General features: G+C 56.6%; 1 protein-coding gene across 2 annotated transcripts; it reads left to right on the top strand.

Annotated features, from left to right (window-relative positions):
• The first annotated feature begins 1,013 nt into the window (after positions 1 to 1,013).
• BRPF1 (bromodomain and PHD finger containing 1) lies at positions 1,014 to 14,590 on the top strand. Of its 2 annotated transcripts, none has more exons than XM_074198628.1 (14): positions 1,014 to 1,257; positions 3,754 to 4,371; positions 6,324 to 7,283; positions 8,455 to 8,656; positions 8,943 to 9,074; positions 9,506 to 9,634; positions 10,508 to 10,817; positions 11,034 to 11,348; positions 11,721 to 12,005; positions 12,540 to 12,687; positions 12,911 to 13,047; positions 13,143 to 13,261; positions 13,738 to 13,892; positions 14,081 to 14,590. In XM_074198628.1, exons 2-14 carry the CDS (start codon positions 3,764 to 3,766, stop codon positions 14,262 to 14,264), a joined length of 3,684 nt encoding a protein of 1,227 aa, XP_074054729.1. In that variant the 5' UTR covers positions 1,014 to 1,257; positions 3,754 to 3,763; the 3' UTR covers positions 14,265 to 14,590. The 2 variants fall into 2 exon arrangements, with proteins under 2 accessions (XP_074054729.1, XP_074054728.1); XM_074198627.1 differs by having other exon boundaries at positions 9,506 to 9,652.
• The last annotated feature ends 335 nt before the right edge of the window (positions 14,591 to 14,925 follow it).

Genomic DNA, 14,925 nt, shown 5'->3' with positions numbered 1-14,925 from the left:
AGCCCCCCCGGGGAAGGACCCGGGCCCTCCTCCCCGCCCCCCGGAGCCCCCCCGGGGAAGGACCCGGGCCCTCCTCCCCGCCCCCCGCGGGCCCCCGGAGCCCCCCCGGGGAAGGACCCGGGCCCTCCTCCCCGCCCCCCGCGGGCTCCCGGAGCCCCCTCGGGGAAGGACCCGGGCCCTCCTCCCCGCCCCCCGCGGGCTCCCGGAGCCCCCCCGGGGAAGGACCCGGGCCCTCCTCCCCGCCCCCCGGAGCCCCCCGGGGAAGGACCCGGGCCCTCCTCCCCGCACCCCCCGGAGCCCCCCGGGCCCTCCTCCCGCCCCCCGCGCCGCCCCCGGAGCCCCCCCCCGGGGAAGGACCCGGGCCCTCCTCCCCGCACCCCCCCGGAGCCCCCCCCGGGGAAGGACCCGGGCCCTCCTCCCCGCACCCCCCGGAGCCCCCCCCCCCCGGGGAAGGACCCGGGCCCTCCTCCCGCCCCCCGCGCCGCCCCCGGAGCCCCCCCCGGGGAAGGACCCGGGCCCTCCTCCCCGCCCCCCCGGAGCCCCCCCCCCCCCCCCCCCCCCCCGGGGAAGGACCCGGGCCCTCCTCCCGCCCCCCGCGCCGCCCCCGGAGCCCCGGCCCCGCCCGGCCCCGCCCGGCCCCGCCCGGCGGAGGCGCAGCGGGGCGGAGGCGGGGCGCTGTCCGGGCTCGCGCTCCCCATTCGCGTCGGCAGATTCGCCGCAAACGGCCCGAGGCCTGCGCCCCGCCCCCCGGGCCCGCCGAGCCCCGCCCCGCCCCACCCCGCGGCGGCGCTGGGAGCGGGCGGCGGCGGCTCCCGCGGGCTCTGGCCCGGCCCCACGTGGGGCGGCCTGGGGGCGTGGGAGGAGCCGTAGCGAAAGTGCGGCTCGGCGCCGCCGCGGCCTGGCGTTTACCCTGCGCCCGTGCCTGCGCCTGTGCCGCCGCCGCCGCCGCCGCCGCCTGTGCCGCCCCCGGCCCCGCGCCCCCGCGCCCCCGCGCCCCCGCGCCCTCCTTCCTCCCCGCTCCCCTCCCCCTCCGCTCCCGCCCGCCCCCTCCCAGCAGCCTCTATTGTTCCGCCGGCGGCGGCGCGGCCCGAGCCCAGCTCGGCCCGCCCGGGAAGCAGCCAGCGGCTCGGGACCAGCGGGGCCGGGGCGGCCGCAGCCCGGCGGGGCTCGGCGGCGGCTGCTGCGCGCCCTCGGCGGCCTCCCCCGGCCCGGGGCCCCGCCTGGACGCCGGCTATGAGCCCGCACTGGCGGCGGCCGGTGAGTAAGCGCCGCCGGAGGAGGGGCGCCGGGGCGGGGGGCGGGGGGGGGCCGGGGCCGGGGCCCGGCCGCGGGTTTCCAAGCCAACCGCCCGGCCCTTTAAGGGCGCCCGGGCCCGCGGGGGCCGGCCCGACTGCCCGCCCGGCCCGGCTGGCCCCGAGGCAGCGCCGCCGGCGCCTGGCTACAAAGTATCCTCGGCGGCGGGAGCCCGGGCGCCGCAGGTTTCACTTGTTACACTCCGCCCGGAGGGGGCGGGGGCGCGGGGCGCGCCGGGCTCGGCCGCCCCCCGGCCCGGGACTTCGGGGGGATCTGGGGGGCCAGTGCGCCCCGGCCGCCCCTGGGGGCAGCTGTCACACTTTCAGGGCCCCCCCGTTCATTCCTCGGGCTTTGGCTCGGCCTTTTGGCTTCCCCCGCTAACGCACTCGCTCTGCCCCCGCCGCCCCTTCCCCCCATCAAGCCATAGCTGGGGCCCCGTGTGACAACTGCAAGTGCGGAGAACAGGCTGGCCCAGCCAGAGCAGAGGCGGGAAAGCTACGGGGAGGAATCCAGCCTATTGTAGAAAGGGTAAGGGTTGGGCTTGGGGCCTTCGGGGTGGCTGGTGCCTGGATCTTCATTTCTTCTAAAGAGAAAGTCCGCCTAACTCCTTAGAGTTCGTTTGTGCCTCGCTCAATAGCGATCCCGATGTTGCTGCTTTAGAAGGGAACGGTGAACTTTTTTTTAATGTTTTACTGTATTGATAACTTGTATTTCAGTGCACTTGCTTTCCTTTGTTGTCCTATACGCTTCAAAACTCTTGTCTTTACCAGAGTGCCAAAAGGAGCCTGTGACAGAAAAAAGCTTAGAAGCCCTATCTTATAAGCTGATTCCCTCTCAGAGCCTCCAAATTTAACTGAGCAATAGCCTTGTTTCTGAAACTCTGAATAATTTGACACAACTTGTGCCCCGTATGACTTCTCTGATTTCCCCATCAACGTAGCCTGGGGAAAGGGTCTTGGGCCAGCCACCACTGGAGGCAAGTCTGGATCATCTTCTGGTCTAGGTGGCCAAGGGTAGTGCTTCCTGCTGCTTCCCTGTCCCTAAGGACCCAGCACAGAGATGTCTCTGAAGGCCTGAGGACTCTGTTTTCGGTGGCAACAATCTCCATAGAGACTGAGAGATTAAAGAGCTCAAATAGAAAACAAAACTACTTTGTTCCCCTTCAGTCAAAAGTCAGGATCACCTGGTTGTCAGGGTCTCTGATCTCAGTCCATTGGCCATCACTGAAGTCTCTACTCTACCATACTGAGATGTAACAGGGCCTGAATCTCCATCGGGGATTCAGCTTGAGGGGTCAGTCTAGCCTTGCTCCTGATTCAGCCACTTGGAGCCAGTCTTTTCCTGGATCTCAGTTTCCTTACCTGAAAAATAGAGATGCTAAACTGACTTGTATCTCCAAGAGAATATGTGAACTACTTAACAATAGTTGATGGCATGCTATTCTTGGTAGGGATTAGGAAATCCAAGGGTTCCTAGTTGAGGAAACCCAAGTGATAAGGCTGGTTGGTTGCTTGTTTCCCTTAAGTGCCTCTTAGGTGCCAAGAGGATCCAGGGAATTATAGTCAGGTGGTACCGTGTAAGGTAAAGCCCGGTGGGATTCAAATAAGAAATGGCCTGCCCTGGGAGAAAATGCTCAAGGCAAGTCTAGGGAGAGAATACATAGATTAACATAGGTAGAAGTCTGCTACCTCTTAGACCTTAATTAGATTTTTGGCATTGAACTCTCATTCAATAATCTTTCCCAGCTATCTGGTGTTCTTTAGCTATGTATGGAGCTCAGGGCTCAGGACTATATTAGATTATCAGCCAAATCATTGTGCTAAGTGCTGGGTTTACATATAGGGGCTTACATTCTAAAGAGGGAACCCAGTGTTGACCCCCCTGAAGGGTCTAAATATGGTCATAAGAGACTGAAGGGAGCCACGGGACAGAGATTGGCCCACCCCTTCCAGGGGCATGGTGGAAGTGACTAACAGTTGTTCCTAGGACTAGAGGTAGAAGGGGGAAAAGGATGGGATACTCTTGGGGAAAATCAGGTGGTAAAGCTCTTTCCCAGCGAATATCTCCTGGTATCCTGGTAATGACTGAGTAGGATGAATGGTGTAGTCTGAATCAGTGAGTTTTCTGAAGATCTCCCTAACCAAAAGAGCCCAGTTCTGTGGTTGAGGTCTAAAGCAGTCAGAGTAGAGTGGGTTTACTCTGGCTGGGAAGGAGGCAGTTGACTTCTGGGGGGGTATGAGTGCAAGGTTCCCTGTCTTTATAGGGAGAAGAGGTGCAGTAGCAACAAGGCATATAGAAAGATGCTTATGCTGGCGGGTGCTCTTGTCTCCTCCCTTCCTTTCATCTGCCTGCAGTGGGAGGTTTTTGGAGCTTCTTACTTGGGATCTTTTCTCCTCTTAGCGTGGGTGTGGTTGACAGGCCTCCCACTCAGCTTTTCACAGTTGTCTGTCTGCATTCCAGATGTGACAGAATGGGGGTGGATTTTGATGTGAAGACTTTCTGCCACAACCTACGGGCTACGAAGCCCCCCTATGAATGTCCCATAGAGACCTGTCGCAAGATCTATAAAAGTTACAGCGGCATTGAGTACCACCTGTACCACTATGACCACGATAGCCCACCTCCACCTCAGCAGACTCCCCTTCGAAAGCACAAGAAAAAGGGGCGTCAGTCCCGCTCAGCTAACAAGCAGTCACCCAACCCTTCTGAAGTGTCACAGTCCCCCAGCCGCGAGGTGATGACTTATGCCCAGGCCCAGCGCATGGTAGAGGTGGACCTACATGGCCGAGTCCACCGAATAAGCATCTTTGACAACCTGGACGTTGTGTCTGAGGATGAGGAGGCCCCAGAGGAAAACCCAGAGAATGGCAGCAACAAGGAGAACACCGAGACGCCCACCACTACGCCCAAGGCTGGTAAACACAAGAACAAGGACAAGCGGAAGGACTCCAATCATCACCACCACCACCACCACCACAATGCCTCGGCCAATGCCACCCCAAAGCTGCCAGAGGTGGTGTACCGGGAGCTGGAGCAGGACACCCCCGATGCCCCACCTCGTCCAACCTCTTATTACCGGTAAGGCCAGTCCTGCCCTTCCTCCAACATGCCACTGACCCCGACCTGAAGACCAGCTATATGGTAGCAGGGACTTGAAGGGCTGGGAACCCAGGCAGAGACCATGTCTTCTTTGTCCTCCCCCTCCTCCTCCCCAGTACCAGCAAGTCACCTGAGCACTTCCTATTTCTCTAGGGCCCCAAAGCTTAAAAGGTGCTCTCCTCACAACCACCCTGTCAGGTAGGTGAATCGAGGAGCATCAGCCCTATCAGTACTTGAGACATCTGTGATTTCAAGGTTGGTGTGAGGTTCCCTCCATTGAAGCACAACTTGCCCCTTCCTTTGACTTTAGAGATGGAGAGACTAGAGCACTTTCCACAGGGCTGGTTATGGACTTTTCCAGGCTGAGCTGCCAATCATCAGATTAGGCCCTTGGTTTTGGTAGAACCTGCCAAGGCTTAAGTCCTACTAGAATTGTCAAGCCCAGGATGAACTTTGTACTTTTGATGAAGCATCAGGGGAGGAATGTAGTCAAAGTACTCCTTCTCTAGATAAGAAAATGGACTGAGAGAGAGGACTTTTGTTTGTGGCCACACAGGGTGTGGGAGAGGTAGAATGTTGGATGGGTGCATGGGTTCATGGTTTAAGGAACATGGACAGATAGGGGGGAGTAGATTACCTTGGGTCCTGACCATACTGGATTGAGGTAATTCTGCCCTAGCTTATGACGCTCAACTTTCTATTGAGTTCTTAAGCCAATTCTTTTTCTTTTTTGCTCATCCTGACTTCTTCCCTTTGCATTTCCACCATCTCTCCCTTTCCTATTGATTTCCTTCCTTCCTTCCTTATGCCTGGTTGATTTCTCTGTTTCCCCACTGTCTTTGGGGACCCAGCCCAAAAGCAAGAGGACCTGATCTTGTTGGCTTTCTCTCAGTGATCCTCCTTGCCTCTGAGTTACTTGAGCCACACTGTGGACAGTTGGGGCACAAGGCCAAGGAGGAGGGGTCATTCACTTCCAAAGCCTTCATGGCATGAGGCTGCGAGTACTGAAGGGGGAAAAAGGACAGAAGGCAGTTACACCCTGTGGGTCAGGTATTGGCTTCTCTCCCACCGTCTAAATACTTTCTTCCCCCTCATACAACACTGATTCATCAAATCATCACTCTAGAGCTGGAAGGGACTTCAGAAGTCATGACATTGGCACCCAGTTCTGTGACTTGTCTTGCCTGCTGTACCATGTATATGTAACCCTGTGTGGACTGGGTGCATATGATCACAGAATACAGAAAACTTGACCCTAGGGTTCATATGAGAAGTCTGGACACCCCTTGGAGACCTGCAGCATCCCAAAGCTCTTTGGTAGGGTCTGCTGAATCAGGGCCATCTCCAAGGGCTGTTGGAGGAACTGGGCTTTTTTTATTTCCCTGGAGTTATATGGTGATTCAAGATGGAAACAGGTTGCCAAGTGGCCTGATATCTCCTACCAAACAATAGCCCAGGGTTCTATGCAGTCAACTGTCAGCCGCATCCACAGTGAGAGAGCAGGCAGCAGGGTACTTTCCTCCTGCCTTCTGACTCAGTCTCTTCCCCTTGTAACCTCCTGGAGCAGGGATCATGGTCTTTATATGGGAGACCTCCCCCGCCGGGTCTCACACAGTGAATCGTACATAGTAGAGGTTGGAGGTTTATCAAATGTTTTTCTTGCAAAAATAATTTTGTTCCTAGTTCCAATTGTCACATTTGCCTTTGATGTTCATTTTAACAAGATCCTACCTAGATAAAAAACCATAGAGAAAGTAGAACCCAGCCAGAGTGATTTTTTCCAGTCTCCAGATCCCTTAGAGAGATGGTCCTAAGTGTCTTCATCTATTGACTTGTCCCTCCTGCCATCCCTCCCTCTGTGTGCTTGACAGAGGCTCTGAGGGATAGGGGGAAAGGACATGCCCAAACCTGAGCCTCTCGGTTTCCTTCAGGTACATTGAGAAATCGGCCGAGGAGTTGGACGAGGAGGTAGAGTATGACATGGATGAGGAGGACTATATCTGGCTGGACATCATGAATGAGCGCCGGAAGACGGAAGGAGTGAGCCCCATCCCCCAGGAGATCTTTGAGTACCTGATGGACCGCTTAGAGAAGGAGTCCTATTTCGAGAGCCACCACAAGGGGGACCCCAACGCCCTGGTGGACGAGGACGCCGTCTGCTGCATCTGTAATGATGGTGAGTGTCAGAACAGCAATGTGATTCTCTTCTGCGATATGTGCAACCTGGCTGTCCACCAAGAATGTTATGGCGTCCCCTACATCCCTGAGGGCCAGTGGCTTTGCCGCCGCTGCCTTCAGTCCCCCTCTCGGGCGGTGGACTGCGCCCTCTGCCCGAACAAGGGCGGGGCCTTCAAGCAGACAGACGATGGGCGGTGGGCTCATGTGGTGTGCGCACTGTGGATCCCCGAGGTCTGCTTCGCCAACACTGTGTTTCTGGAGCCCATCGACAGTATCGAGCACATCCCACCTGCCCGCTGGAAACTCACCTGCTACATCTGCAAGCAGAGGGGGTCGGGGGCCTGCATCCAGTGCCACAAAGCCAACTGCTACACAGCCTTCCACGTGACCTGCGCCCAGCAGGCAGGCCTCTACATGAAGATGGAGCCCGTACGGGAGACGGGTGCCAACGGTACCTCCTTCAGCGTGCGCAAAACTGCCTACTGCGACATCCACACACCCCCAGGCTCAGTGCGCCGGCTGCCTGCCCTGTCCCACAGCGAGGGGGAGGAGGAAGAGGAGGAAGAGGAAGAAGAGGGGAAAGGCTGGAGTTCAGAGAAGGTAAAGAAGGCAAAAGCCAAGTCCAGGATCAAGATGAAGAAGGCTCGGAAGATCCTGGCCGAAAAACGGGCAGCAGCACCTGTGGTATCAGTCCCCTGCATTCCGCCACACAGGTAGGCAGGGCCCCAGAGGATTAAGAATGGGGACCCTCTGATTTGGAAGGGACCTTATATATATATCATCTAGTAAATCCTTCTGTTTTACAGCTAGGGGAACTGAGGGCCAGAGCTGAAGGAAGTTGCCCCAGATTACCTAGTTAATCATTAACCAGGACCAGGACTAGGATGCAGGTCTCCAGTGTCCTGGATGTCTTTTACCTCATGAGTTGGCAGAGCCACAATGGAGAGCAGAGATTGGTGAACTTTTTCTAACCCACAAGAAAACAATCATGGGTCCGTACCCTAATTTAAAAATGATTTGGGAGAGTAAAATTCTTCTCTATAAATAATTTTAAAGTAGCCCTCATTTTCATATTTTGGCCAGTTAAAATGAGAGGGGGTGAATAGGAAGAAAAGAAGAAATAAAAGAAACTTTAACAAAGGGAAAAAGAGGATTATAGGAGGATTGGAACAGGAAGAGCTATAAAGAGATCAGTTAGTTTCTGGAGTGTAAACTGTTCCCCCCATGTTGTTTCCTAGGCCTATAACTTTTTACCGTTTGAAATGCTAATTAGCCCATTACCTATTGCTTTCAGCTCTTTATACTCATACCCATATCAAAGTTTGCTCTGAATGATATAGTCCACTGGGGATAATTGCTGTGGACATAGGGACCACACAAAGTACTATTATCATGGGCTCGGGGCCAGCTGAAGGCCCAGACGTTCCCTCCCTAATGTAGAACTGGATGTTGGGGGCTTGGAGCCTTGCCTGCTCAAGGTTTTATCTGTCTGGGGATGCCGAAACTGCTTCACAGGTTAAGCAAAGTCTCCATGGTAATAACGACTGGATGGGATATTTCCAAAGACCCTTTGCTATCCTGCTTCAATGAGGATGGAGCAGGGATCCAACAGGTGTATCCTATTGAGGACACAATCCCACCTCTGTACCCTCCTGATGTTGAAGGGATGGGAAGTGGGAGGCTCTTATTACTGAACCCACTTGCCTACTCAGAGGCTCTCGGTGGCCCAGGAGCCTCTAAGAATGCTAGCCTGAGGCTCACTAGTCAAGTTGAGAAGAGACTAGCTGAGGGTGAAGCCTCTGGTAAGAGGTAGGTACCAGTTGGCCTGTACAAATTACTGCAGGGTGCACCCCCCTCCTCCCTCTGTCCTTCCCATCTTCTCAGGCTCAGCAAGATTACTAATCGCTTAACCATTCAGAGGAAGAGCCAGTTTATGCAAAGGCTACACAGCTATTGGACACTAAAGCGACAGTCTAGGAATGGGGTCCCCCTACTTCGCCGCCTGCAGACTCACCTGCAGTCCCAGAGGAATTGTGATCAAGTTGGGCCACCGCGGCCAGCTCCCCCGGGGGGACTGGGAACTGGGGTAAGCTATTCTTTTTGTTGGGAGCAGAACATGGCATGGGGGGAAGTGGGGAAAAGAGTTGGAGTTCAGACCCCTAGAGTTCTCCAGTCTGTCCCTCATCTAAGAGGACAGCAGCCATTTGGAGAGCAGCCGAGCCCTAGGTGATCCTTGTTTGTGACCAAGGTCCGAAGAATGAGAAGCCATCCTCTGCCATCTTGGGCCATCAGTAGCTGCTCCCACCTTCCCTCCTTCCCCCCTCCCCCACTCTGCTCTGCTTTCAGCTTTTCTTTCTTTGTTTCTCCCTCAGAGAGACTCTGAGGACAAGAATTGGGCGCTAAAAGAACAACTGAAGTCATGGCAACGGCTGCGCCATGACCTAGAGCGTGCCCGGCTGCTGGTGGAACTGATTCGGAAACGCGAGAAGCTCAAGAGAGAGACGGTAATTGCCATTCTGCCCCTGGGCAGGTGGTCCTGCCGCCCCAGCTTGCAGCCTGAAAAGACCCAGAGTGGTCACTGAGAGCCCCTGGCAGAGAAGCCAGGGCTCAGAAGCTAGGGACCAAAGCTAACAAAAGAACTGCTAGATTGTGAACTTTGATTTTATGGAGAAAAACAAATTTCCTTGTAAATATACTCATTAGTTCATGAGCAATGACCCTGTGGGGATACAAAGTGAAACAGCCCTACCCCCAAAAAAGGCTTACATTCCTCAGTTAAGAATTAGCACCAGGGTGAGAGGATTGGTATTGGAAGAGGAGAATCTACACACCAGGTCTCAAACTTGGCCCATCCCTAAAACCCTTTTTCCCCAGAAGGGCATTACCTGAGACTGCGACATGGATTTGTCTGAGCACCACTTGTGCTGTGTTTCAGATCAAGGTCCAGCAGGTGGCCTTAGAGATGCAACTGACCCCTTTCCTCATCCTCCTCCGTAAGACCCTAGAGCAGCTCCAAGAAAAGGACACGGGCAACATATTCAGCGAGCCGGTCCCTCTGTCTGAGGTAACAGAAATCTACGAAGTAAGAACCCCTTCCCCCTCTCCCCCAGCCCTCCCCCCCCCCCAGTGCTTACCTGTTGAGTTGGATCCCTGATGTCAGTTCAAGGGCATTCCCTCAGAGTGGGTGGGACCCTGGATATTGAGTTTGCCAGCCAGAGTAACAGCCCCCCACCTCTTGAGAGGAGAGGTCTTAAGAGCCCTCCCACTCAACACACATCATTAGCAAAGTAAATGTCCATCAGTCTGCTCTCCTTGGGGACCAAGTTTTGGTTAGATGGAGAGATCCTTCCACAGCTAGAGCTCGGTGGCTCTGATTGGGGTTGGGTGTTTTTGTTTATTTGGAATAGTCATTCCTGAGAAATGACATGATTTAGAGGATTGGACTGAACATCAAAACAAGAATTTTTTTTTTCTTGGTGGGGGAAGGAAGTAGCACTTTAGAAGTGCTGACTATTGAAGAGATCTGGAATGATAGGGCCCAATGACCAGCATCTCCTGACTGTTGGAATGATTTCTGTAATAGAATAGTGGTCCCATTAGACTAAGCATAGATTGATATACAAATGCAAGATCTCTTCAGGGCCTTCTCCCCATCTCTTAACTTACTGGACAGGTGAGAGAACACATGGCCCAGAGAGGTTCATTGACTTAGGTCACCTACTAAAAGTAGAATCCAGATCCCCAATCCACAGTCCAGTACTCTCTCCACTATGCCTCGAACATTTTGATGCCCTGAATTTCTAGATTTCCCTTTATGGTGTCTCTGGAGGGGACTGAACCCCTGTGGTTTGGAGCAGGGCCCTGGGGGTGTGGGGGTGGGGAGGTCAGTGGGTGATCTCTCCATGTAGCCAGGGCCTGCTCTGTCCCTTCCTGGCAGGTCCCTGACTACCTCGAGCACATCAAGAAGCCCATGGACTTTTCTACAATGAAGCAGAACCTAGAGGCCTATCGATACCTGAACTTTGATGACTTTGAGGAGGATTTCCACCTCATAGTCAGCAACTGCCTCAAGTACAATGCCAAGGACACCATCTTTTACCGGGCAGCAGTGCGGCTACGGGAACAGGGGGGCACTGTGCTTCGGCAGGCCCGGCGGCAGGCTGACAAGATGGGGATCGATTTTGAGACGGGCATGCACTTCCCCCATAGCCTGGCTGGGGATGAGGCCCTGCTCCACGCGGAGGATGGTGGGTAATGTGCTGGGCCTCCTAGACACATGCCAGTTCTCTTGATGGGCCCTTCCCTCTCTGATCCCCTCAAGATCCTAGGTTGGCATTACTCATGTCACCAAGGAATGGCCTTCCTTAGCTTGGTGACAAGGACACCTGGGTGGGACTGGGGAGGACTTGGCATCATGGGGCTTCCTGTCCAACCTCCCTTCCCCTTCCCCTTCCCCTTCCCAGAGGAAGAGCGATTTCTGCTATCTGAGAACCAGAAACACCTGCCACCGGAGGAGCAGCTGAAGCTCTTGTTGGAACAGTTGGATGAGGTTAATGCCAGCAAGCAAAGTGTCAATCGCTCCCGTCGCGCCAAGATGATCAAGAAGGAAATGACTGCGTTACGAAGGAAATTGGCACACCAGAGGGAGGCTGGCCGGGATGGGCCAGATCGGCACAGCTCCACAGGGCGGGGTGCCCTACAGACCCACACCCCCTGCGACAAGGATGGACAGACGGACAGTGCCGCCGAGGAGAGCAGCAGCCAAGAAACGGGCAAAGGTCTGCGCGTCCATGGGGGCCTGGGACTCAGGACCCTGAGCAAGGGACCCCTTCAGGCTTGGTTCCTCCTGGCAACCATGGCCTTATATTTCCCAGGCTTCCTGTACCCATCCCTGATTCCGGGGGTTTTTCAACCATCCATTTAGCTGTAGCTATCAGAGGAAGAAAGGTCCCCAAGTCACTACTTACTGGGCAAGGATAGTAAGCCTAGGTTCAACAGGGAGCTAAGGAGAAGGGAAGTTTGACTCCCTTCTAGTCCAAACTTAGTCCCTTTGTGCTTCCTTAGAATCCTGGTCTTAGACACTATTGGAGCATGAATCTGACCTTCTGTAACCCATTACCAACATTCTGTCCCTTCTGTCTCTGCTGTAGGTCTGGGCCCCAACTTGTCCTCAACCCCTGCCCATGAGGTAGGCAGAAGGACCTCTGTCTTGTTCTCAAAGAAGAATCCGAAGACAGCTGGTCCCCCAAAGCGGCCAGGCCGACCCCCAAAGAATCGGGAGAGCCAACTGGCCCCAAGTCATGGAAGCAGCCCTGTGGGGCCTCCCCAGCTGCCAATCATGGGCACTCAGAGACAGCGAAAGCGAGGGAGGAGTCCCCGGCCTAGCTCAAGCTCTGACAGTGACAGTGATAAATCTACTGAAGACCCTCCCATGGGTGAGCCAACCTTTCCATTATCCCTTCTGAAAGTCAATAAAACTATAGCTCTTCCCTATGAACTTCATGGTTGCTGTCTCATTGAGTTTTTTCTCTTGTACAGAGGAGAGCAAATAGATTTAGAGCTAGAAGGGATCTGAGAGGCCACTAAGGCCACCATACCTTTTTTAACAAGGGAAGAAACTGAGGCAGAGAACGGTTCAGTGATTTGCTTAAGATCATGCAGCTTAGAAGACGATTTGACTCCTAGGCCAATGCTCTGTTCACCATGCCAGGTCCAAAGAAGTTAACTAATTTGCCTAGAGTCACCCAGCTCAACACTTGGGGAGTTCCAGAATGAATCCTCAATTATCCTCCTGTTCATTATGAGCAGCAGGTGTTATAGGGACAGGTCATGCAAGACCCCTGGAATTATTCCCAGAAGTTTTTTTTACTGAGGATTGGAAGAGTTGGCCAGGCCAGGTCAGAGATGGAAATAGATCCTGACCTTTCTCCTGCCCAGATAGACCACTCTGCTCCTTATCTCTAATTCAGATTTACCAGCCAATGGCTTCAGCAGTGGGAACCAGCCTGTGAAAAAGAGCTTCCTTGTCTATCGGAACGACTGCAGCCACCCCCGGAGCAGCTCGGACTCGGAGTCCAGCAGTAGCAGCAGCAGCAGTGCGGCTTCCGACCGAACCAGGTACTTGACTTCTCTGTCTGAACTCACTTCCTAGGTGTCCCAGAGGGAGGTGTCCTTTACCTTGTCTCAGGATGCCCGGGGAAAAGGGCAGAGGTGGCCTCCCTTTGACCCTTGTCAGGGAAGGCTAAGACCCTCGAGATGCCAACTCCGCCGTTCTTCGCCACCAAACTAGACAGCTTCTGCTTCTCCAGAATGCTAAGCTGCCTTTCTAACTTCCTCACAGCACAACCCCTTCAAAACAAGGCCGAGGCAAACCTTCCTTCTCTCGAGGGACCTTCCCAGAGGACAGCAGCGAGGATACGTCTGGCACCGAGAACGAGTCCTACTCTGTGGGCACGGGGCGTGGCTTGGGGCACAGCAGTGAGTACCCTCGGAAGGAGTCGGGGGAGTCCGGGTTTTGAGACGGTCTTCCCCCGGCACCCCCGGGTTCAACCTTCTCCTCCGTTTCTGTGCAGTGGTGAGGAAGAGTCTGGGCCGGGGACCCGGCTGGCTCTCTGAAGACGAGGACTCCCCGCTGGATGCCCTGGACCTGGTGTGGGCAAAGTGCCGAGGGTACCCCTCGTACCCAGCTCTGGTAGGATCCTGCTTCTCCTACCTTGCCCCATGCCTTCTGCCCTCACCCCACACCAGCCCCAGCTACAAGGCCAGGAAAGTGATCCAGAATACAAACTCGAGCTTAACAAAGAGTTTCCGAAGCCCCACTGGAGCCAGAGAGAGCCCAGTGAGCGTGAGGGGTTCTTGGCAGGCAGACAGATGGACAGGTGCAGCTCAGGGACCTGTCTCCCCAGCTTTGATGTGGCACACGTTTCCACCCTTGTGTATCACCTAGGGACTCTGCACGGTCTCGTTCGGTCTCCCAGGCGGTGTGGCTACCCGTGCAGTTATGGCCCAGGGGTCATGAGGTCTCTGGGGTCTCGTAGCCCCTCGGTGGTCAGCAGCCGTCAGTTTCTCTTTGGCCACAAAACAGCGGCTAGAATGGCCAGAAGGTTAGGCAGGAGGTTCCTGGGGGAGGGAGAGGACTGAACCAAGCTGTGCCCCCCAATCCGTCAGATCATCGACCCAAAGATGCCTCGGGAGGGCATGTTCCACCACGGGGTCCCCATTCCCGTGCCCCCGCTGGAGGTGTTGAAACTTGGGGAGCAGATGACCCAGGAAGCTCGCGAGCATCTCTACCTCGTCCTCTTCTTTGACAACAAGAGAACCTGGTAAGGGGAACGCGGAGGCGGCACCGGGCTGGGGAGGGGGTTCACGCGTCAGTCGGGCCCGGGCCGGGCAGGGTTAGGCGCGGCCGTGCGGCTCCTCGGGCCCTGAGGACCAGGGGGCGCGGCCTGCCTGGAGGAGCCCGGGCGCCCCGGCGCCGGGCCGCGGCCTCTCACCGCCCCCCTCTCCGCAGGCAGTGGCTCCCCAGGACCAAGCTGGTTCCTCTGGGGGTGAACCAGGACCTCGACAAGGAGAAGATGCTGGAGGGCCGCAAGTCCAACATCCGCAAGTCGGTGCAGATCGCCTACCACCGCGCGCTGCAGCACCGCAGCAAGGTGCAGGGCGAGCAGAGCAGCGAGACGAGCGACAGCGACTGAGGAGCCGCCGCGGCCCGGCCCGCCGCCCGCCGGGCCGGCCAGTCTCAGGGGGGGCCGGGGCGGCCCCGCTCCCAGTGCAGCTGGACTGTACGGGGCCTCGAGGCGCCGCCGGCCCGGCCAGGCCGGCCCCGCCGCCCGCCGGGCCCCTCGAGCTACTGTACATACTGTAAATTAGCGGAGAATTTAAATTATTCTCGTTGGTAACTGGCCAGTCCCCGGCGCTACAAGGCCTGGGGCGTGTCCCGGCCCCGCCCCCGGGCCCCGCCCTTCAAATTGGTTTGTATTTATTTCGGAGGAAGAAAATATATTGATTCTTAGAAAACAAACTGTCTATTGGCATCCCGCTGGGGGGGGGCGGGCCCGGGCCTCTAGGCGGGAGCCGGGGGCGCGGGGAGGAAGAGGAGGGGCTCCCGCCGCCCGGACCCCCGGAGCCCAGCCTCCATTGGAGCCCCGCCGCTACCTCCGCTCCGGATAGGCTGGCGCCCTCCCCGAGTGGGCGGGACGGGACGGACTCTGCTTCCGGCAACGGAGAGTCTCGGGTGACGGAGGTATCGCGTGAGCGGCGCGCCTCGCGCGCTTTTGCGGAACTTCCGATCCTGCGCGGCGCGGCGCCGTCCCGGAGGAGGACTGGGGAGTGAAAGGACCCGGGGGGGGGGCGGGG

This window comes from Macrotis lagotis, chromosome 8 (genome assembly GCF_037893015.1).
Source record: "Macrotis lagotis isolate mMagLag1 chromosome 8, bilby.v1.9.chrom.fasta, whole genome shotgun sequence".
Taxonomy (NCBI): Eukaryota; Metazoa; Chordata; class Mammalia; order Peramelemorphia; family Peramelidae; genus Macrotis; species Macrotis lagotis.
The sequence above is the reverse complement of the archived record's forward strand: the minus strand, read 5'-3'. Positions and strand labels throughout refer to the sequence as shown.

Coding starts and splice junctions, on each gene's coding strand:
- BRPF1 (XM_074198627.1), top strand. CDS start 3,764: ATGGGGGTGGATTTTGATGTGAAGACTTTCTGCCACAACCTACGGGCT. Junction 11,349..11,720: donor CAGCCAAGAAACGGGCAAAG/GTCTGCGCGTCC, acceptor TCTCTGCTGTAG/GTCTGGGCCCCAACTTGTCC. Junction 13,048..13,142: donor GCGTGGCTTGGGGCACAGCA/GTGAGTACCCTC, acceptor GTTTCTGTGCAG/TGGTGAGGAAGAGTCTGGGC.